The sequence below is a fragment of the Dryobates pubescens genome, chromosome 5 (genome assembly GCF_014839835.1).
Source record: "Dryobates pubescens isolate bDryPub1 chromosome 5, bDryPub1.pri, whole genome shotgun sequence".
NCBI classification, from domain to species: Eukaryota; Metazoa; Chordata; class Aves; order Piciformes; family Picidae; genus Dryobates; species Dryobates pubescens.
In genome coordinates this window covers 10,008,302-10,030,490 of record NC_071616.1, presented here as the reverse complement: position 1 = coordinate 10,030,490, position 22,189 = coordinate 10,008,302, and the positions used below count along the sequence as shown (strand labels likewise).

At 46.6% G+C, this 22,189-nt stretch overlaps 2 protein-coding genes across 3 annotated transcripts in view; both read right to left on the bottom strand.

The window, feature by feature from the left end:
• LOC104300366 (cytochrome c oxidase assembly protein COX16 homolog, mitochondrial) overlaps positions 1–9,763 on the bottom strand; it is a 63,783-nt gene extending 54,020 nt beyond the window's left edge. The window contains exon 1 of the mRNA XM_054161574.1: positions 9,657–9,763. Coding sequence (XP_054017549.1) covers positions 9,657–9,716 — 60 coding nt within the window. The 5' untranslated portion in view covers positions 9,717–9,763. The remainder of the gene's footprint in view (positions 1–9,656) is intronic.
• Positions 9,764–13,180: 3,417 nt separating this feature from the next.
• The window catches only part of LOC104300354 (deubiquitinase DESI2), a 65,990-nt gene continuing 56,981 nt past the window's right edge, over positions 13,181–22,189 (bottom strand). Inside the window, exon 5 of one of the 2 annotated variants that reach the window (XM_009900627.2) lies at positions 13,181–15,201. In XM_009900627.2, the coding sequence (XP_009898929.1) occupies positions 14,959–15,201 (243 nt within the window). In that variant the 3' untranslated portion in view covers positions 13,181–14,958. The remainder of the gene's footprint in view (positions 15,202–22,189) is intronic. The other variant, XR_008462247.1, reaches the window with a different exon arrangement.

Genomic DNA, 22,189 nt, shown 5'->3' with positions numbered 1-22,189 from the left:
GCAAGCTGGTGTTCTTGTGGTATGCTAGGCCCAGCTCAAAACAGCAATAAACTGAAAGCTGCAGTAAAGAACACTACTACTCAGGTAAAACTTCCCTACTAACACTGGACAGAGGATGCAGATTAAATGCATTATAGAGTACATATCAATCCTGCACCCTTGCCATCACCATCCCCTGAAGAAGATGGAGACTTGGAGCAGGACTACACACACAAAGTGAAAACAGAGAAGTCTGTACTTATGTTCCTCTTCTGAGTCTCAACATAGAACCTCAGTTCCCCCAGGTGCCAAGTTAGCCATTTTAACAGCACTCAACAAGGCAAACACACTCTTTATGCTTTAAAGGGAAACACAGCAGAAATATGGACCACTGAACAGTGTATAATATTTACCTGGAAAATAGTGCTCAAAGATTAAGAATCAGAACAAAGGTTTAAGGCATTGATTCAAAAGATGAGCTCAGAAATATTAAGAGCCTGATGGTCAACTGAAAGAATGAAATCAGCTAATTCAGACTGCACAAACTGGAGTCCACAGAAGCTCATTCAGCTTGAACACACACTGGCTCCCACTCCAGCACAAACAGTTCCAGGGGTTTTGTCTGGAACAGCTCCACACTCCACTGTGGGTTCAAACCCAAACAGATGAACAGGAGATGCAAAGCAGAAGTCAAAGATGTATCTCATCATAAGCTCAGAGACCCAGTATTTATAATACCAGTCACTGAAGCATAAAAGCAACGTTCTGTGCTTCAATGATTAGGAGGAACCAGTTTAAAATTTTAAGAACAGGTTTGTATTTATTGCCTTTCCAGGCTACAAATGTAACACTTGTGACTCTTACAGGCAATCACAATTTATCTGCACATATTAGAAGTCAGAATTCTCTTCCTGTGGGTAAGTGTTAATTTCTCCTCATCTCTCCACAGTGTATTAACATTTAAATCAACTGCTATGCATATGTCACACCTCAGTGTAAAGTGACAGGAAGTAATAGATACCAATAAAAGTCCTGCAGTTCAATCTTATGATTTGATCAAGGTGATAGTGTGAAGGATGTTAACAATAACATGGACATATCTAACAGTGAAAAATGATGATTGGAGTAATCCTTTCTCAACCAGTATCAGAAGATAATGTAATAATGGTTTCTACACACAGACACTGATGGCAGCCATAGATCTCAGAAATGTGATTACTCCACAGAATTTCCCATGTTTCTCCCTGTTCACATCATCGTTTATGGGCAGATCTTCCAGAATCCATGGGGAAAAAAAGGTGTGCCTTGTGTTCAGCACACCCCAGGACTCAGAATTCAGTGGCTTTTTATGAAATTAACTGGGAATGTTGTATTTGGAGCACAAGCCCTCTGGGGAGAGGCTGGAGGAGCCGGGGTTGCTTAGCCTGGAGGAGGCTCAGGGGAGACCTTATTGCTGTCTACAGCTACCTGAAGGGAGGCTGTAGCCAGGTGAAAGTTGGTCTCTTCTCCCAGGCAACCAGCACCAGAACAAGAGGACACAGTCTCAAGCTGCACCAGGGGAGCTTTAGGCTGGGTGTTAGGAAGAAGTTCTTCACAGAAAGAGTGCCTGGCCATTGGAATGGGCTGTCCAGTGAGGTGGTGGAGTCACCAACACTGGAGGTGTTTGGGAAGAGACTGGATGGGGTGCTTGGTGCCATGGTTTAGTTGATTAGATGGTGCTGGATGATAGGTTGGACTTGATGATCTCAAAGGTCTTTTCCAACCTGGCTAATTCTATTTAAAGAAATCTGGGGAAATTTAGTTATTTAAATGATAAGAACACAGTTTCCCAATCCATTAGCCCTGTAAAACTTTCACTTTCAGTGACTCAGAGCACAATCAATTAACATTTCACAGTATTTGCAAAATACTTCTGGGCATCATCATGGCTTTCAGGTGACCCTGACTTCACCAGTGAATGAAACTAATGCACTGAAAAAGAATTGCATGTCCTGATGTCTGGGAAAGGTGTGTGTTTGGGTGGGGTGCTTTGCTTTATTTTGTTTGTCAAGAAAGGCTGAGAGACAACTGGTTCATTAACAAGGGCTTAAGATGTCACTGACCTTCTCTAATAGCGCCTGGAAGCACTGATCTCGTTGTCAGGGACTCTCTCTACACTGCTCTTCCTTCTTGTCCTACATGAGATGCCCATTCCCGGCATCTCTAGACAAAGTGTTCCCCCAAGTAAACCTGTACTTCTCAAGGCAGCAAAGTAGATGGCATTGTAGTACTCTGTGTGCAGAAACACAGATGGAGAGAGATTTTGGAAACATGTTTCTTCACAGGAAGCTCTCACACTCTTCCAAGTTACCCCATCTCCTCTTTTGGCAACACTTGGCGCAGCACATAAAACAAAGACAAGATCCAGAAGGAGAAGCCCAGGTGGCCAAGAAGGTCAATGGCATCCTGGCCTGCGTCAGGAATAGTGTGGCCAGCAGGAGCAGGGAAGTCGTTGTGCCTCTGTACTCTGCATTGGTTAGGCCACACCTTGAGTCCCGTGTCCAGTTCTGGGCCCCTCAGGTTAAGGACACTGAGACTCTTGAATGTGTCCAGAGAAGGGCAACGAGGCTGGGGAGAGGCCTCAAGCACAAGCCCTATGAGAGGCTGAGGGAGCTGGGATTGTTTAGCCTGAAGAGGAGGCTCAGGGGAGACCTCATTGCTCGCTACAACTACCTGAAGGGTGGTTGTAGCCAGTAAGGGGTTGGTCTCTTCTCTCCAGCAACCAGCACCAGAACAAGAGGACACAGCCTCAAGCTGTGCCAGGGAAAGTTTAGGCTTGAGGTGAGGAGAAAGTTCTTCATGGAGAGAGTCATTCGTCATTGGAACGTGCTGCCCAGGGAGGTGGTGGAGTCACCATCCCTGGAGGTGTTCAAGAGGGGATTGGATGTGGCACTTGGTGCCATGGTCTAGTCATGAGGTCTGTGGTGACAGGTTGGACTTGATGATCTTTGAGGTCTCATCCAACCTTGGTGACACTGTGATACTGTGATCTGTGATACTGTGAAGCAAAGTACTTTCAAAAGTATAGCCACCACAGAGAGAGGAAAAGAAACCCAGAAAACATGAAAATATGTTATAGGTATGGAGAATTTTGCAACATACTGCAAGTTTGAAATCTGCAACATTACATCTACACAGCAATATATATTTAGTTTAGGTGTGCAACAGAAACCATCAAATGAGCCACAGACTATTTTGTCTCTGCCAAGATACCAGTTTGGATCCTCAGAATTGAAATTTTCACTGTTAACATGTTGACAACAGAACTGGAGCTACATCTACACATTCATCTGGCAGCTTAGGGAGTATGAAAGATCTCTGTTTTGAATCAGACAGAATCACAACAGCAAGTTTGGGGAAGTGGGGGGAACCTATGTAATCATGTTCCTTTTTTGAAACAGTTTTTAAACTTTTACAGAAACTGTTACTGCTTTGCAGTTCTAAAATCCAAACACATTCCCTCACTGATCTAGAATCACTCTTTGTACTTGCCTAAAAAAAATTAGTTCCAGCACTAGAGAAGCAACCTTACATGTTCAGTGTCTCTTAAGAAAGGTAGGGCACGGGATCCACTAGCTGTAATCATAGAATCAATAAGGTTGGAAAAGACAATAGAATAGAATAGAATAGAGCAGAGCAGAGCAGAGCTCCCTCAGCCTCTCCTCAAAGGGCTTGTGTTCCAAACCCCTCACCAGCCCTTCTCAGGACACCTTCCAGCAAGTCAACCTCCTTCCTAAACTGAGGGGCCCAGAACTGGACACAGGACTCGAGGTGTGGCCTAACCAGTGCAGTGTACAGGGGCAGAATGACCTCCCTGCTCCTGCTGGCCACACTGTTCCTGATGCAGGCCAGGATGCCATTGGCCCTCTTGGCCACCTGGGCACGCTGCTGGCTCATGTTCAGCCTACCATCGACCAGTACCCCCAGGTCCCTCTCTGCCTGGCTGCTCTCCAGCCACTCTGACCCCAGCCTGTAGCTCTGCATGGGGTTGCTGTGGCCAATGTGCAGAACCTGGCACTTGGATGTGTTCAATCTCATGCCATTGGACTCTGCCCATCTGTCCAGCCTGTTGAGGTCCCTCTGCAGAGCCTCTCTACCCTCCAGCAGATCAACTCCCAGCTTGGTGTCATCTGCAAATTTACTGATGATGGACTCAATGCCCTCGTCCAGATCATCAATAAAGATGTTAAAGAGCACAGGGCCCAGCACTGATCCTTGGGGCACACCACTGGTGACTGGCTGCCAGCTGGATGTGGCACCATTCACCACCACTCTCTGGGCTCAGCCCTCCAGCCAGTTCCTAACCCAACACAGTGTGCTCCTGTCCTCAAAGATCATCAGCTCCAACCAAGACCTCATGACTACTAGACCATGGCAACAAGTGCCACGTCCAATCCCCTCTTGAACACCTCCAGGGACAGCAACTCCACCACCTCCCTGAGCAGCCCATTCCAACAGCCTTGCTCTCTCAAGATCTTGCAGAAGCATCACAGCAGCAATAGGACATTGACAGACATCATTGCTTTTAGCCAGGTAGAGTTGATTGTGGAATGTAAAGCAGTGGTGACTGAAGCTCATTTTCTATAATAGAACCAAGTATTGAGAAGACATGAAAGTTATGGTTCATGTGATAATGAAAAGGCTCCCATGATCTTGGTAGGAAATGGAGATGTCAGTATAGCTGACAAAGATGTTTAAGTTGCCAAAGAGAGGCACAGGCCTTCATCACAACTGCAAATTTTACAGATGCATCTGTCAGGTCGCTGGAGCTCATCCCAACACCTACACAGATGTTACCATCTTCACCAATGCTTTAAGACTACTCACCCCGTAGCACTCAAGCTGCTAAAATATTCCACAGCAGGTTACATCACTCTTTCCTGCATGCTTACTGTTTCATGCCACGCAGACATAACACATCTGAGAAGTTCACGAGTTAAAGGAAACATTCACAAATCAGGGTTTGCTGAAGGTTTAATTCCTACCCCCTACAGTCTTGTCTGTGCTCACAAGGAAACACTCTTACCTTCTGAGAAAGTATGACTGAAAACTGTGATTTACAGTTTGCTCTGAAAGCTGTCATCAGTTTGAGGTTTCAAGATCAACCAAGAATGGAACAGAATTAACCAGGTTGGAAAAGACCTTTGAGATCACTGAGTCCAACCTATCATCCAACACCATCTAATCAACTAAACCATGGCACCAAGCACCCCATCCGGTCTCTTCCCAAACACCTCCAGGGACGGTGACTCCACCACCTCCCTGGGCAGCACATTCCAATGGCCAACCACTCTTTCTATGAAGAACTTCTTCCTAACATCCAGCTTGAACCTCCCCTGGCACAGCTTGAGACTGTGTCCTCTTTTCTGGTGCTGATTGCCTGGGAGAAGAGACCAACTCCCCCTGGCTACAACCTCCCTTCAGGTAGTTGTAGACAGCAATAAGGTCTTCTCTGAGCCTTAGACTAGAATAGAGTAGAGCAGAGTAGAAGAGTAGAGCAGAATAGAGCAGAGCAGAATTCACTGAAATCTAACAGCCCTGAGCCCAAAGGAACAAAGAATCAACATAACTTACACTACAAAGTAAAAAACATTTGTAACATATATTTGTATGTGCATATGTATGAGACATGCAATCTCTCCTTGAATTTTGACTTCTTTTAACCTTGGAGGCTTTAAACCAAGGGGCATGGGGACTTTTCATTCATACAGGCGGTGTAATGATTTTATTTATTTGTTTGTTTATAGTTAATTATTTTGATATTTTTAATATGTTGATGCAGTGTAGTTATTTTAATACAAAAAAAGGCAAATATGACACTGATGAAAGCCTAGGTAGTACTGAAGGGCAAAGTCCTGACTAGTAAAATAATTATGGGGGAGAGATGTAAGAAGGTAACAAAAGTGTTTGGGTTTAGTATTATCAGCAATTTCAGCAGAATGTCAAGGGTTCCAAAGGCTTGCTCCCTCAGATTCTGTGTATGGATTCAGTGCCCTTTTTTTTTGCTGTAATTGATCTTTTAGCACAATTCAGCTTCAGAGAGGCTTTCAGCGCTCAATAGACAGCTGGGGAACTGACAAGAATTGCATGAATTTTCCGTTTTCTTACTCCTTGGGAAGCCTTTGGGCAGCAACACAGAAATATTCTGGAGTACTCATGGGGGATCAGAATGTTAAGGCAGGGAGATAGGAAACCCTGGAAAGAAACATAATAAAGTATTCCTCTGTATACTATTGCCTCTGGAAGAAAGTGCTCTGCAGTAACAGAAATGGAATGAAATGAGGCAGTGCAAAGAAACCAGTCTCAAAAATTTCTACTATGACCTATGGCAAATCATGCTAAAACACCAGGAGGGCCAAAGGAATAACCACAGGTCTGCCTTGCCCTGGGAAGCTGAAGCCTTACCTCCAGCACTGAAGCAGAACTGAGAAAATCTAAGCCATTGCTGCCAGACCCTCCCCTTACAAACCCTGTGGTGTATAGAGCTGCGCTATCCTAACAAAGAGTGGTGTTTTCCTCACATCTGGTCTACAGCACATTTATTTTGGTACCTTTTTCCCAAGGCATGAAAAGCAATTACCACTCTTAATATATGATGCACAGAACTTCTCAGATTTCTCTAATCTAAGTCAATTCCTCCCAGCAGTAGAAATGTCTACTCCATCTTTCATGTCACTCTTCTTGAGCCTTCAGAGTTTGTCTTCATCATCTCTACAATACCACCACAAAGGCAGAAAACTACTCCAGCTTTGAGTAGTCTGGAAGAGCTCTGTCCCATGCTTTACTTTTGACAAGTTTCTGTATCCCAGGATGACATCTCTGGGTTTTCAAATATTACAGCCCACATTACTTCTTCAGGACCCACCCCACCTAAGACACCTGCCAATTTGGAAGGCATCTAACTACACTTCACAGTATTTTTTCAATCCTCTGAGAACACAAATGAGAACTACATCCTTGCCACACTTCCTGTAAGAAGCAATTCTCACACAGAAGCTCATGTAGAAAACTTAATCAAAGTCAAGATCTTGTGTATCAGTTGCACCTCCTCACCTACTATACCAGTTGAGCCATCTGTCATGGTTTAATGAGCAGACAGATTGCCCTATTGCTCCAAAAGGGGCTGAAGAATAACACTCACACACAGTGGATTGGATAGTAATGCAATGTTGAAATGGAAAGGCTACTCACAAACTGCAATGCTACAGTTACATAGTGGGAGCACAGCAAAGCATATAAAATACAAAGAAATACACAGTCTAGGCTTAACACACAAGCTCATTAAGCCAAAACTTTACACAAAACTCTATTTAAGGACATTGAGACTCTTGAATGTGTCCAGAGAAGGGCAATGAGGCTGGTAAGAGGCCTCGAGCACAAGCCCTGCGAGGAGAGGCTGAGGGAGCTAGGATTGTTTAGCCTGGAGAAGAGGAGGCTCAGGGGTGACCTTACTGCTCTCTACAACTACCTGAAGAAGGTTGTAGGGGGGGTTGGTCTCTTCTCCCAGGCAACCAGCACCAGAACAAGAGGACACAGTCTCAAGATGTGCCAGGGGAGCTTTAGGCTGGATGTTAGGAAGAAGTTCTTCATAGAAAGAGAGATTGGCCACTGGAATGTGCTGCCCAGGGAGGTGGTGGAGTTACCATCACTGGAGGTGTTTAGGAAGAGACTGGCTAGGGTGCTTGGTGCCATGGTTTAGTTGATTAGATGGTGTTGGATGATAGGTTGGACTCGATGATCTCGAAGGTCTCTTCCAACCCCGTTAATTCTATTCTATTTCCTGTGTCCATCCACTGGCCTGGACACTCCGGAGACTGGAGGTCTCAGCTCTGTGGCCCTCTTACAGGCAACCATCAAACATGAAATCTGCTATGCTTATTATTGAAAAGCTGTGGTGGTTTTTTTCAGTCCAGCAGGTTATCACATCTAAACAGCTGTAATATAATCATGTAACATTTTCCCAAAACCTTTCATGGGGTTAAAATTGAGCTGAAGAGTACTAGCCTGCCTGGGTTCCCATCATCTTGAAAGAGAAACTGCAAACATCAAACAATGCCATAAACAATATGTGACCTACAACTATATCCAACCTTAAACATCTAAGAAAAGTAGTGTTGAACTAAGGATTAATGTCAGAGCGCTCAAAAACTGACATGAAAAATTAGAAAGCAGAATAAATTCAGCCTGGGCCTGAAAGCAGCAAAGTTATGGATGGCCTTTTAGATATACATGCAGGCAGCAGGATATCTAAAACCAGTTCTAACGCTATGCTTCATCACTCTATGCCAGGTGTTACATGAAGAGGTTGTCTGCACTATCTGGGAGTGGAGTTATTGATGCAAATGACTTATTCAGTGCTGGTATTATCACAGTAGTTTGTTGGTTTCTTTGGGTTTTGTTAAACTCTGTTTTCATTCCTTGCAAATGTCTTCAGCAGCATTTGGAGAAAAGACACTTCAGTGTATTCATCTGCAAGGATATTTCCACTTCAAGTCCTTATTCTAGAACCTCTTTACTGTCTAACAAGTGTCAATCTCCTTCTTCGGACCACTCCATTTCTCTGAGGCATGCTGCTGGAGGCACGAGGAGCCTGACACCCATATCTCTAGTACTAATATCAAGTACTAATATTAAAATGTTGGACTTATCCTTTGCCCTACTCTTTATGTGCCAAGAAATTTGCTAACTTTTTCCAAACCGATTGTATACATGGGAAACGAGGCAGGAATTGCACAAACTAAACCCACACTGTCCTGGCTGCCGATTTCCTGCATCTCTAGCCATAAATGCATCTGTGTTGTTTAATTTTTCCTCTCGTGTGCACAGGTAGTCAGAATGGGCAAGAGCAATCCATTATGATGTCCATCCTACATGTTTTTCGTTCCTTTAGCTTTATTGATATTTTCTAATCTCGACTATTCTTCATAGCTATGCCTCACCTATTGCTTGGAGCTCAATCGCTATTAACCTATCAAATCATACAACTCACGACCTTTCCCTTTCTTTAGAGATACAAATTATCAGACCAATACATCCACTGCGGTTTAAACTTCGCTGAAAAGCTAAAGGAAGCTGGACAAACACTTAAATGATGCTTACAACAAACAAACACCAAGCTGCGTTCTCCTCACCTTTTCGTGAGAAACATCTGTACGACTATGCTATCCCTTCCCCTGACCACCAAATGCCATCACTGAGCCTGCGAGCAGAGCGGAGCACACGGCTCACGCCCTCCCTTCGCCTTCTCTCCGGGCACACACCGCTCCCCTGCAGGTCCCAACAACTGTGGAAGCCAGAAGCACCATCCTGCAGCCAGCACAACCCTCGCCCTCCATCCTGCCAACACAAATCCAATCGCCGTGCTCCCCTAGACCTCAACAGAGACCTCCCCACGGTGTGCCCCCCTCTTGCCGCTCCCTGCCCCGCAGCACACGGCAGCCAGACCCTGCAAGCACACACGACCGGGGCCTGGGCTGCGCCCTCAAAGCTCCAGACCCTCCGACCGTAGGGCAACAGGGGCACCCCCGGCACCCGCTCGCCCCTACGGGGTGCCGCCGAGCCGGGGCTTGGCGTCGCACCGACCCGCCCCCAGGCCGCTCCTCCCTCCCGGTGCCAGCGCCCCTCCCCGCGGTGCTCACCAACAGGGGGACCCCGAAAGTCATCGTGCGGCCTCTCCACAGCTTCCGCAGCCGCTCCATCCCCCGCCCTCCCCATAGGCCCCGGGGGCGCTCTCCCGCCTCCTCCGCGGCCGCGGCGCTTCCGGCGGGGCGCGGGTCCGCCCTCCACAGCGGCCCCCTCCGCCGCTGCAACGCGTCGCGAACACTGCGTTCCGCCCTGCTGCCTGCTCCCCGCCGCCTCCTCTCGGGGCGTTCGGCACGGGCTGGACGTGGGAGCAGCGGACCTCGGCATCCTAGGGAGATGGATGGAGCGAAAGGGAGCGCCTCTCGTGTGAGGAGAGGCTCAGAGTGTTGGGCTGTTCAGCCTGGAGAGGAGAAGGCTCCTGGGAAACTTCATTGCAGCCTTCAAGTACTTACAGCGGGGGAGGGGAGGGCTGCAGGAAAGATAGGGACAGCCTGTCGCAACTAGGCAAGGGTTAAGGATTTTAAACCAAAAGAGGGGAGATTTAGACTAGGTATCAGGCAGAAATTATTCACAGTGTGGGTGGTGAAGCACTGGAACAGGCTGCCTAGAGGGGTGGTAGGTGTCATGCCCCTGGAATTATTCAAGGCCAGACTGGACGGGGCTCTGGACAGCCTGATCTAGTTGAGCTCTCGCTTATTGCATGGGTGTTGGACTGGATGACCCTTAAAGGTCCCTTCCAACCTTCATTTTCCTGTGATCCAGCCAGCCTGTGTGGCACAGCCCGGCTCAGCAGGCTCCTGCCCACGGTTCTGCAGGCATCGCTGATCACTTGTTGGAGCTATCCACACTGGCTCAGTGCATGTGCAGCCCCCACTAGCTTTGGTAGGTGAATACTCGTGTTTACTGAAGGCTGCCTTCTGTAATGTTGAACTTTGCCTCAAAGCTCATTGATTAAAGCATTTGTGAAGGCCTGGTCACTTGCCATGTTTTTCATTCTGGATGGTTTCCTGTGGAAGGAAGATTGCCATGGCCATACTGTCTGCTTTCCTGCATTATTATCCCTAATTGCAGTCTCACTGGACCCCAAAAAGTTTTATAGCCTGTTCAAAACAAAGCTGGCTATAGAAGCAGTAATGGTCAGTCCTACTCTGACATTTAGAGCTACTAGTCATGCATTCCTGCTAGTATTTAAATGTGCCATGCCATCCACTCTTAACACCTTTCAGCTACAGCCACGTGCACAACACCTAGAGTGCTGACATGTTAGAGGTAAGAGCATATACTAATCAACCATAGATTGCAGTGCTTTCATATATTACTGTAGCCAAAGTTTTGGTAGCCTGTGGCAATGGCAGAGTGGAGCTGCCATTCCCTTCAGCTCCTCTTCTAAATGCTTCACGAGTCACAGCACAGCCTTTCCACAACACAAATCATAAACAAGCAAGTACAAAGTGGAATAGGGCAGCTCCTGCCTCAATGCAAGAGTAACTTAAAACCATTTGAAAGTGAAACATTGATGATTTCTTCCTTTGGTTTTCTCCATTATTCACATCAGGGAATTGGTGGAGGTACATGTCAGAAGTCACCACTTACATACAAACTAAAATGAGGAGAAATTGAACACATATGAGAAGATAAGCTTACAATACTGCAATCCGGTAGCCACTAATTGTGAAAGCCTCTCCAGCCTAGAGACAAACAGAACTGAAGAGAAAACAAAAAAATAACATAGCAGGAAATTACTGCTTTGCAAGTACCTCAATAGCACAAAGGAAAGAGAAATGCAAACTCTCAGTGGGGAGTGATGAGAACAAGCGAGCAGGTCTGTCTCCATCCCTGTGCTATGCTGAAACTGGGATGAACTCAGAGCACAAGCTTAGTGCTGGGGGACCAGCTCACCCAGGGTCTCTGAAAATATGAGTGTGCCTTTTAAAACTTCCTAAGACACAGTCCTCAAATCACAGTTGACTGACCAAAACCAAAACAAAACAAAACAAAAAAAAAACCAAAAAAGAAAAACAGTAAGAATAATCTCCTGAAATTAAGAGAGTTGTTATTACAGATGCAAGCATGCTGAGCAGAGACGTTATTACTTACCTCTTTCCTCTCACCCTAACTTTTCCCTAGAAGCAGTTTGTACTGCAACTCTGATATTCCAGCATTAGGCTAGCCTCACCTTCAGTCTTAATGCCCCACCTGCCGCTTTGTTAGAAGCAGAACCCACAGCTGCTGATGCTTACATGCAGAGTTGGTGCCCTCTCATTCCACCTTTTAAAAAGGCACCAAAAGGCCTGGCAGGAAGAAGGAGGATTAGGAGTTTGTGACAGTGCCATAGGGTACGCCTGTTAAGATTCACAAGCTGCTCTTTTGTTTTAATTGATAACTGCTGGTATCTGCAATTTTCCTGTGGTGTTATGCTCTAAACCAGCAAGAGAACACAACTGTGTGACTAAATGCCAATATGATTATGTAGCAACAGTAATTTTCTAATAACTGGAAGGATAAGAAAGGGTTCTAAAACAAACACACTGTGCCAGAGATGAATAGTAAATTAGACTTTTAAAATGTCTTCATGTTTAATAACCTAAAATGGTGTTAAATTACAGAGGTAAAGCTATCATCAATACATATTTTATTTCCACAGTGTCCCTTTGTTCTTGTCATTGTTGGCTGGTCACCTTGAACAGAGGCATGGGGAGAAATGCTTTTGAAGACTGGAATATTCTGGTTTTGATTTAGAACAGAGGTTTGATGCCTCCTTGGTGTGACCCCTACTGTCATAAACAAAAAGACAAACATAAAATATATATATATAAACATCTGGGTTTTGTGGCATTGACAGCTCACCCTTAGTGTTGTTCCCCATACCTCAAGCACATATTCATGTCCCCAGGGAGGCTGAATGTGGCTTTCTTGACCAGGTTGCCATACAGCCAGTTTATAATGTTTTTCACTTTGTGAAATACTGTGAGAGGCTTTTCTGTGTGGAGTGCTTCTCTGGAGGCCTAGTTATCTCCTAGACATATTCATGGTGCTGTATCTGAAGCCCAGGTGCAGAGCAGAAACACAACCATGATGGCTTACTGGCTTTTGCCACATCAGGATCTACATGTTTCTGGCTGCAGTTTCCCTGGCCTAGACAAAAGCTCTAGGAAAGCCTCTTCTCACTTTCCTCCAGAGAAGGACCTAAAAGATTCTAAAATTCACTGCACATAATGTGCTGCTGCTTGTTGGCAGGCACCCTGGGAACTTCAGACAAATGAAGCTAGCACTGCTGGTTTAGGCTGCAGTCACCATGACTGCAGAGGAATAGAGAGTGCGAAGTACATTGTGTAACGCGGGCTTTGGACAGCTAGAAGGAGAACAGGATGAAAATCTTACTAAACATCCCCGAACAAGCCAGGGTAATCAGGATTGGTGCTGGACTGGATACCTACCAGGAGCTGCAGAATTGCTCACAGTGGAATATTGGCTGTGAGTAGCCAAGATTAATAAGAAACCTGACTTTAGTTCAGTACAGAACTTGCAGCAAATTGTTTGGAGGCTGAAAATGAGAGGCATGTTGTAAAGGTCACCCAAACATGCATCACTTCAGGAGGCAGTGGAGTGAGGCCATCCTATGAAGTGTATTTCCATCCAACAGATCTCTCCAAAGCCTAAGAGCATGCTCATGTAACAAACCATTAAGCACTGCCTGTGCAGACATGATGTACATTATAGCCATGACCTTCAGCCCTGAAAGCACACACTTCTGTATACCTGAGCAAAAGAGACAGCTGTTTGGCCCTAGCATGCTATTACAACCAGTAAGAGGAAACAACCACCCATCTTAAGGGTTTGTGGTTCTTTCTGAGCAGAGAGTGGAAGTCCTGAGGTGGTAGTAGCTGTTGAGAACAGCATTTCTAAAATGGCAACCCTATCTACAACACTGTGCCTGCTACTTTTTCATCCTTCTTTCTGCAGCCAAGAGGAGTTGCAAGGGAGAGAGGGGGCCTGGATTTCCTCTGTAATTCTCTCCTATGTCTTCTGACTAAAGTCCTAGTGAGGTAATTGGAAGAGTTGGTGTACTTGTCCTTTTCTCCTGTCCTTTCTCATCAGCTGTCAAAATGAGTATAAATACATCCAAGGACAAGATTCTTGTCAAGAGCAAGCCTGGAAAGGCCAGTGAGCCAACTATGCCCATTTTTCATGCCACTGAAGTAGTGCACACAATGGAAAGTGTTACAGTGGCCCATGCATTGGAAGGGTCATCCATGATTTCCAGATGTGGCCCCCTCCACCTCCAAAAAGCAAGGATAAGGAAACACATTGACATTCTTTGGGTTCACCACTTATTTTTTTAAACAGGCTGGGGAAAGATGGATCTAGAGTTACTTTTAGATCTGTGGTACAGGAGGAAAAGCTGAAGGAAATACTGAACTTCCCAGTAAATTCTCTTTCTTCCTCTTTCTATTCAGGAAGGCCATTCCCCCAAAGACAGCCAGCAAATTTTAGGTAGGAGAGGGATTCCTCAGGGAATCCATGAGGAAAATAAACAAACAAACAAAACCTCAACCAACCAAACATAAAAACCCCTACCACAACACAAAATCAAAAAGCACCAATATGATCAACAGTCATCTCTGCATCTACTTAGCTGCCTCTAAGCACTAGCCCCATCCTCTTTTTGACCCCAAAGAAAAGCCACAGTAACACATTCATTTTCTATGTTCTTTGTTATTATTTTCAAGAGCAGGGTGATCATTCTAGCTCTGAAATTTGAATACTGAAAACTGGTGGTTGTAGAACAGCAGCACCTTTCATTTGTCCTTCACATGAATTAGAAACCTGGTAATTACAAAAGGGATGGGGCTGTTGCTGGTCTAAGAGATGAGAAGGTTGAGTTCTGGCTCTGATTCCTTCACTGGATGTGGGCAGGAGATTTGTCACTGGGAAATGGCAAACCCAGCAAAATAGAGAAGAGGCTGCTGGGCTCACATAGGTGGGGGGATAGATAAAAAGATAAAACAGTTCCAGAGAAGGAACATCACAGTATGTTACCCCCCTGCCCAAACACATGCCCTCATGCCTGAGAGAGCTAGCAGTTCTCTGTGGATTGAGGGGCATGGGGGCCCTGGGAGGAGAATCCAGTTTAGTTGCCACACTCCTCAGTTCAGTGTTGGGATTCAGTCATTTTGCCAAGCAACTGTAGTGGCAGCTCATGGAAAGAGGTTGAAGCTTCACCTCCTCAGTAAAATGGCTCTTCCCTCCGCTGAGTTGTCTTTTGAAGAAGAGACAAACCATGGTGTGTGAAGGGGTGTGAAAAAGAAATAGTACAAGAGAGAGGGGTATGTTATTTGAGGGCATACTGGGCACAGTTTAGACCCGGGTATGTCTACAGGTTCGAGATGAGCCTGAGGCTGAGGGGGTTGCCGACGTAGAGGGGGACTCGTCATCCGTTGTGTCCCCCTGCTCTTCCTTGTGGAGGCCCAGGCTGATGTGGCTTTGCAGGGCTGCTGGGGTCAGCCACTCCTTGGGAAGGCAGCTCTGGAGGAAGGGGATGCACGAGCTGAAGTAGGCCAGGCGGTTCACCCAGCGTGGGATCTCTTTCCCACACAGTATCTGTGGAAGAAACCGAAAAAGGAGCATAGTTAATATTACCCAAAAACGTGCATGGTGGCAATGTCATTCCCATCTGCACCACCACCTCAGCAAGGCCAGTTCCTTGTAGTTCAGAAGAGAGCTGTCTGAAATGTAGGCAGTGTCTTCCTTGGTCAGAAGCAGCTATAAATGCAAGTGACTACACAACTGCTCAACAGGCACAGAGCCCTGCCAGCCATAGTCCTTGTCAGCATAAATGCAGAGTCTGGGGAAAACAATTCATGGCCCCCAACAGCTTTGGGCATTCTGTTCTCCAGGTAGTCCACGAGTAAAGGGACAGGCCTGCAGCTGCTTCTCAACCAAGACAAGGACACTCTTTTTACAAGAAGCGTGGAAATTCTGGCACTTGGTGCCATGGATTAAGTCATGTGGTCTGTGGTGACAGGTTGGACTTGATGATCTTTGAGGTCTCTTCCAACCTTGGTGATTCTGTGATTCTGAGATTTTTAGGGAGCATAACTGAAGCAGTTGCTAGAGGGCAGGCTATGCCTCATTATAGTTGTTATGGCTGATGACCAGCTGGTCCTTCATGAGCTTGGCCTGGGCAGAACAGTTTAAGCCCTACACTAGCAGTCACCTTGAGGGTAAGGGAATCAGCTTGCTCCAGCAGCATGGAGTTTCCAAAGCAGTATGGAGAAGGTGGCAAACCTCTGACTGCTAATTTGACTACTGAATTCACTTTGTTTTGACATGCAGTGTTTAAAAACCAATGTGTGAAATTGAAGACACTATCATAGGTATCAGAGAATGAGCAGAGCCATTGAGCTGCTAAAATTGATTGCAAGCATAGACTGTTCTTTACCTAAAAGATCACAAGGACTTTTGTTTCAGTTCCTACCAGTGCCACATTCTATATAACCTCAGATACAGCTATATGAATCTATTTTTTATTATTATTTTTTAGCTGGGAGCAATTACTTTATTAGCAATTCTTTATCTCCATCCAGATCCCTGGTTTCCATGGCTGGAGTAATTACCTGTGCCTATAAGTAGGCGACCTCTCCACCTGCATTTAAGTCTCACTCATAAAAATGTGCTGATCTCTTTGATTATTTTTTTCTCACAAGATGTATCTGGCCATAATAGAATAGAATGAACCAGGTTGGAAGAGACCTCCAAGATCATTGTGTCCAACCTATCATCCAACACCACCTAATCAACTAAACCATGCAACCAAGCACCCTATCAAGTCTCCTCCTGAACACCTCCAGTGATAGTGACCCCACCACCTCCCTAGGCAGCCCATTCCAATGGCCAGTCATTCTCTCTGTGTAGAACTTCTTCCTAACCTCCAGCCTAAACCTCCCCTGGTGCACCCTGAGACTGTGTCCTCTTGTTCTGGTGCTGGTTGCCTGGGAGAAGAGACCAGCCTCTGCCTGTCTACAACCTCCCTTCAAGTAGTTGTAGAGAGCAATAAGGTCACCCCTGAGCCTCCTCTTCTCCAGGCTAAGCAACCCCAGCTCCCTCAGTCTCTCCTCCTAGGGCTTGTGTTCCAAGCCCCTCACCAACTTTGTTGCCCTTCTCTGGACACACTCCAGCAACTCAACCTCCTTCCTAAACTGAGGGGCCCAGAACTGGACACAGGACTCAAGGTGCAGCCTAACCAGTGCAGTGCACAGGGGCAGAATGACCTCCCTGCTCCTGCTGGCCATACTGTTCCTGATGCAGGCCAGGATGCCATTGGCCCTCACAAGAATACTGCAGAAGTATTTTAATTGTGTTTAATATGTTCTACTCAGACACCGAAGCTGAGCCAAAGCCAAATAGCGCAGCGCAATTGCTGCTAGATTTTGTAGCATTTCTCTTTCTTCCTCCTCAGGAACTTCAGCAACATACTGAAAGTGACTCAGTTTAGGCTCCTTGTGATGTTATGTGTGCCTTGGAGTTCAGTTCTCAAGCAATCATAAGCTTTAATAAAGCTTTTTCCCCCAGGTAATAATAGGAAAACAAAACCATGGTATGACTGTTCAGAAAATTAGCTGAAACAACAGAACAGCACAAGGTAAATCTGCCTGAAAGGGAAATACTCTTTTTAAGCTTTGTCTTTCTTTCCTAATGTGATGGGTTAACACCCATCCTGGAAGCAAGGGGGAGGATGGCTTGTGAGAGCACTGCCCTCCCTGCAGGGGGTTTTCCCCCTGGGAAACTAAATTAGTCTGTTCCACTCCCCTCCCTGCCCAGCACGGCTATAAAAAGGAGGATACTGAAGCCATTAGGTTTCTTGGCCTCTGCTTTTGCTTTGGACAAGGACTACTGGTGGCTCCCTGCTTCTCTGCCATGTGGTCAGGCCTGATCCTTCTCCCTGCTACCTCCACACCTCTTCAAATAGACTGGTTTTGTATGCTTATTTTTTCTCCCATCCATCCTTGTTCCTTACCCATGTGAACCCTACCTGTTATTGTCATATATATATAGGTATACACACACACACACACACATATATATACTTCCAAGCCAACTCCAAATTATTTCTTGGTGGATTTGCTCCTTCCCTTTTTTTCCCCCTCTCTATTGGGTAAGAGGAGGGAGGAGCTGGGGAGGGATTCTCAGCCTTGCCCCCATCTGAGCTCTTAAGTCCCAGTTAAAGCTCAAACCACCACAACTAAGCAGATTCACTAGCAAATGAAATAGCACTTCCCAATGTGGAAGCAATGCTGAGATGCTTGCCTTTTTTTTTATGGGAGCTCCTTCAGCCAGAATGAATCAGTGAGGCAAGGAAGAGGCAGAAAAAGAACAGGGATATGTGGGCATCAGTCCATCCATCATCAGAGGGCCACTGGTGGAGCTTAAGGATAATGATGAACTCAAAGCAGTTTCCCTCTCCTCAGTCATGCTTGTCCTCACCTCTTGTCAGTGAAACCTCCTTACTATTCTACAGCAAAACACAATACTCAACAGGAGCAAAAGGGCACTGGCGGGGAATGCCGCTATCACTGCAGCCTGCTCCTGTGTTTATCACTCCTTGCCATGAAGCATATTGTGCTGGAGCATCCAGCAGTACTCAGCTAATGGAGGAACATCAAATAAACCTGACTGCAATGGGATTAAGCCAACTGAGTTTAAAACAAAAATAGTGGAAGCAAGATGAACTGGGTCTTTTCCAATTGCATATGAAGCCACAGAAAAATCTACCTACTGCAGCTTTTCAGGGCAATTCTCAGCTGAAAACCATACACACTGGAATGAGAAACTCACAGAACCCTGTTACTCTCCATTCTTTCCATCAGCAGAATTCCTTTTTTTTTCCCAGGTATTTTTAGAGTTTAGGATTTACAGTGTGTTGGTTTGGATTTTTTCTTCATTGCCAAACAAGTAGGGTTTTCTCTTATGAAGGGGGTAAAATTCTCTGTGATGGGTCACTTGTTCATCATGTCAGTTCATAAATAAATAAAATGCTGTTATGAGTCAGAAATTGTTGGTTCTGACCATCATACCAAATTGTCCTGTACTGGGAAACTTCATGTATCACACAGTATCACAGTATCACTAAGGTTGGAAGAGACCTTCAAGATCATCAGATCCAACCTGTCACCACAGACCTCATGACTAGACCATGGCACCAAGTGCCACGTCCAATCCCCTCTTGAACACCTCCAGGGATGGTGACTCCACCACCTCCCTGGGCAGCCCATTCCAATGATGAATGACTCTCTCTGTGAAGAACTTTCTCCTCACCTCGAGTCTAAACCTCCCCTGGTGCAGCTTGAGGCTGTGTCCTCTTGTTCTGGTGCTGGTTGCCTGGGAGAAGAGACCAACCCCTTCCTGGCTACAATCTCCCTTCAGGTAGTTCTACAGGGCAATGAGGTCACCCCTGAGCCTCCTCTTCTCCAGGCTAAACAATCCCAGCTCCCTCAGCCTCAGCCTCTTCTATGTACCTGTAGTAGAACCTGAGTTTGACATTGAACAAGAAAATAGCTGAGGCTTTTGATATGCAGATGACTGTAGAGGGAACTTTAAAGAAAAGGCTAAGTTCATGTGGGATACAAGCCAGAAATATAAGCTCAGGGGCTAGTTATAGGTTATCTGAGGCAGATAAGCATTAGGGACAGGAAACACTGCAGGGTACATTAGAAGCTAGACTACTGGCAGTGAAGCCTGGAACACCACAGCCCATGCAGGGCTTCCCTAGGCTTTGCAAACCTCCTGTGAATGGTGTCTGGCTATCGTTGCCACTTGTCTTTTTCTCTCTGTCAGGTCTCTGAAGGTGTGAATTGTTCTGAACCCACAGAGGCTGCCAGTACTTGTCACAGACTGGGACAGCAAGCACAGCTTCTGACAGCCCACCGAGAGACCAGCCTCTGTTTCAGGCAGGTACTTCAGCAAAGGCTGCATGTACTTGCAGCTTCCACTGAGCGGCACCTTGTGATAGAAAGCCAAGTCCTGCTGCCGCAGCTTCTTCTGGGAACTCGGTGTAAGAACTGCGAATGACCCAGCTGGCATCTGCAGAGTCAAGTGGAAACAGCAGTTCAGACATCCGTGGCTGAAGCCAAATGTGTGGGAGAAATGGGACCTGACAGTTTGTGTGCTATTTCTAGGCAACTGTCAAAGCCACACCAGGATTTCAACTCATCAAGAAACAACTCATTTAGGATGCAAGAAGCTCCGCTGAGCATCTTAAGCTGCATCCCCGTTTGCACTAAACAGTCACTGGTTAAAATGTACAAACTGCCCTGGGAGTAAGGACTGCACCCCCATCACTCTTCCCTCCCCTAAGTGTCTTAAGAACTAGACACTACTGCTCAGTAGTGCTTTGCATGGTAAAGCTTTACTGTGGGCAGGGGAACAGCTTGACAGCTGGGAAACATGGATTTAAATGCCATCCAGCAATGGAAGAAGCTGTATCCTGTCTTCTAGAGGACAATGCTATCAAAATGCTGCATTCTGGGGGGGCTTTGGGCACATGGGCACATGCTGGACATTATCAGAGGTAGTCCAAAAGGCTAAGCCCCTTTCAAAATAAAAGTGAAGAGCTGATCAGTTGCAGATCCTAAGAGAGAGCTCTCAAATGCAATAGGTTCTGTGCTCTGCTGGATGCCACAACTGGGGCAATTCAGGCCATGCACAGAACTCAAGGCACTTAGGAATTTTTCAGTGAGTCTTCCCAATGGCACCATGAAAATCACCAGGCACAGAGGCAACATTACACTCCTCAAACAATACACATTATGTACTTCAGTTCTTGCCTTTAAACTGAGGCTCAGACAGTTCAGCACTGAACACCTGCTGAACCACACCCTCTGCCACTTCCACTTAGCAGCTTTGCTAAAGATGAGGTGGTGGCCACATGGGGCACGTGTCTATTTGAGCTCCTGTACAGTATTCCCCTTGGTGAGTCTTAGCAAATTGCAAAGGGCTTTTATCAGCGCCTGACACACACCCCCAAGCACGTTAAGAGCAAAGCCTTTAGAACCCAAGGGAAATCTTTCCAGTCTGTGCATCAGTGCTGGGCCCCATCCTGTTTAATATCTTCATTGACAATCTGGAGGAGGGGATTGAGTCAGACATCAGCAAGTTTGCAGATGACACCAAGTTGGGAGCAGGTGTTGATCACTTAGAGGGTAGGAAAGCTCTGTAGAGGGACCTCGATAGGCTGGACAGATGGGCAGAGTCCAAGGGCATGAGATTTAACACATTGTTGTAGTTTGAGCTGGGTGCCCCCCTGGTGCATTCACTTCCTGTGTCCAGAAGTCCAGCCCAGAGGGATGGACACAGGAAATTGTGTATTTCCTACCATAATTCTTTGCACCACTATAAGATCCAGTGCGGAGTCTGGCACTCTCTCTTTCCTTCCCTCTCCGAGACTTGGTAACTGGGGGAGAGATCTCCCGGCCATGGGCCTGATTGGGCCCAAGGCCACAGGGGGATGGGCAGTCTCAGGCCTGGCCAGCTGAGACTAGCCCAGCAGAGGGAGGGGGAAGAAGGAGCCCTGGGGGTTTTGCATGCACCCTCAGGTGGGGATGGGATCTTTCTTTGTCACTGCGCTTTGGGTTTTCTGTAACATTCACTGCTTTCTATTTAAACTTTCATCACCTTTGCAATCCGTTTGCCTGAGTCGTTATTTCTGCCTGTGGTGGGGAGGGGACCTGCCCCAACCCATTACACACATCTAAGTGCCAGGTTCTGCACATTGGCCACAACAACCCCATGCAGCGCTACAGGCTGGGGTCAGAGTGGCTGGAGAACAGCCAGGCAGAAAGGGACCTGGGGGTACTGCTTGATAGTAGGCTGAACATGAGCCAGCAGTGTGCCCAGGTGGCCAAGAAGGCCTGCATCAAGAACAGTGCGGCCAGCAGGAGCAGGGAAGTCATTGTGCCCCTGTACTCAGCACTGGTTAGGCCACACCTTGAGTCCCATGTCCACTTCTGGGCCCCTCAGTTTAAGAAGGACATCAAGACTCTTGAACGTGTCCAGAAGGGCAACAAGACTGCTGAGAGGCCTCAAGCACAAGCCCTGTGAGGAGAGGCTGAGGGAGCTGGGGTTGTTTAGCCTGGAGAAGAGGAGGCTTAGGGGAGACCTTCTTGCTCTCTACAACTACCTGAAGGGAGGCTGTAGCCAGGTGGGGGTTGGTCTCTTCTCCCAGGCAACCAGCACCAGAACAAGAGGACACAGTCTCAAGCTGCTCCAGGGGAAGTTTAGGCTCGAGGTGAGGAGAAAGTTCTTCGCTGAGAGCATCATTAGCCATTGGAATGTGCTGCCCAGGGAAGTGGTGGAGTCACCATCCCTGGAGGTGTTCAAGAGGGGACTGGACATGGCGCTTGGTGCCATGGTCTAGTCATGAGCTCTGTGGTGACAGGCTGGACTTGATGAACTTTGAGGACTCTTCCAACCTTGGTGATTCTGTGAGTTAGCTCCTACAAGGCCTAGACAACAGAGCATAGCGGATGCTTATCAGCATTTCAGAGAAAGGCCATTAGACATGAACCAGCCTTCAGCCCAGGCAAAGCTTGCA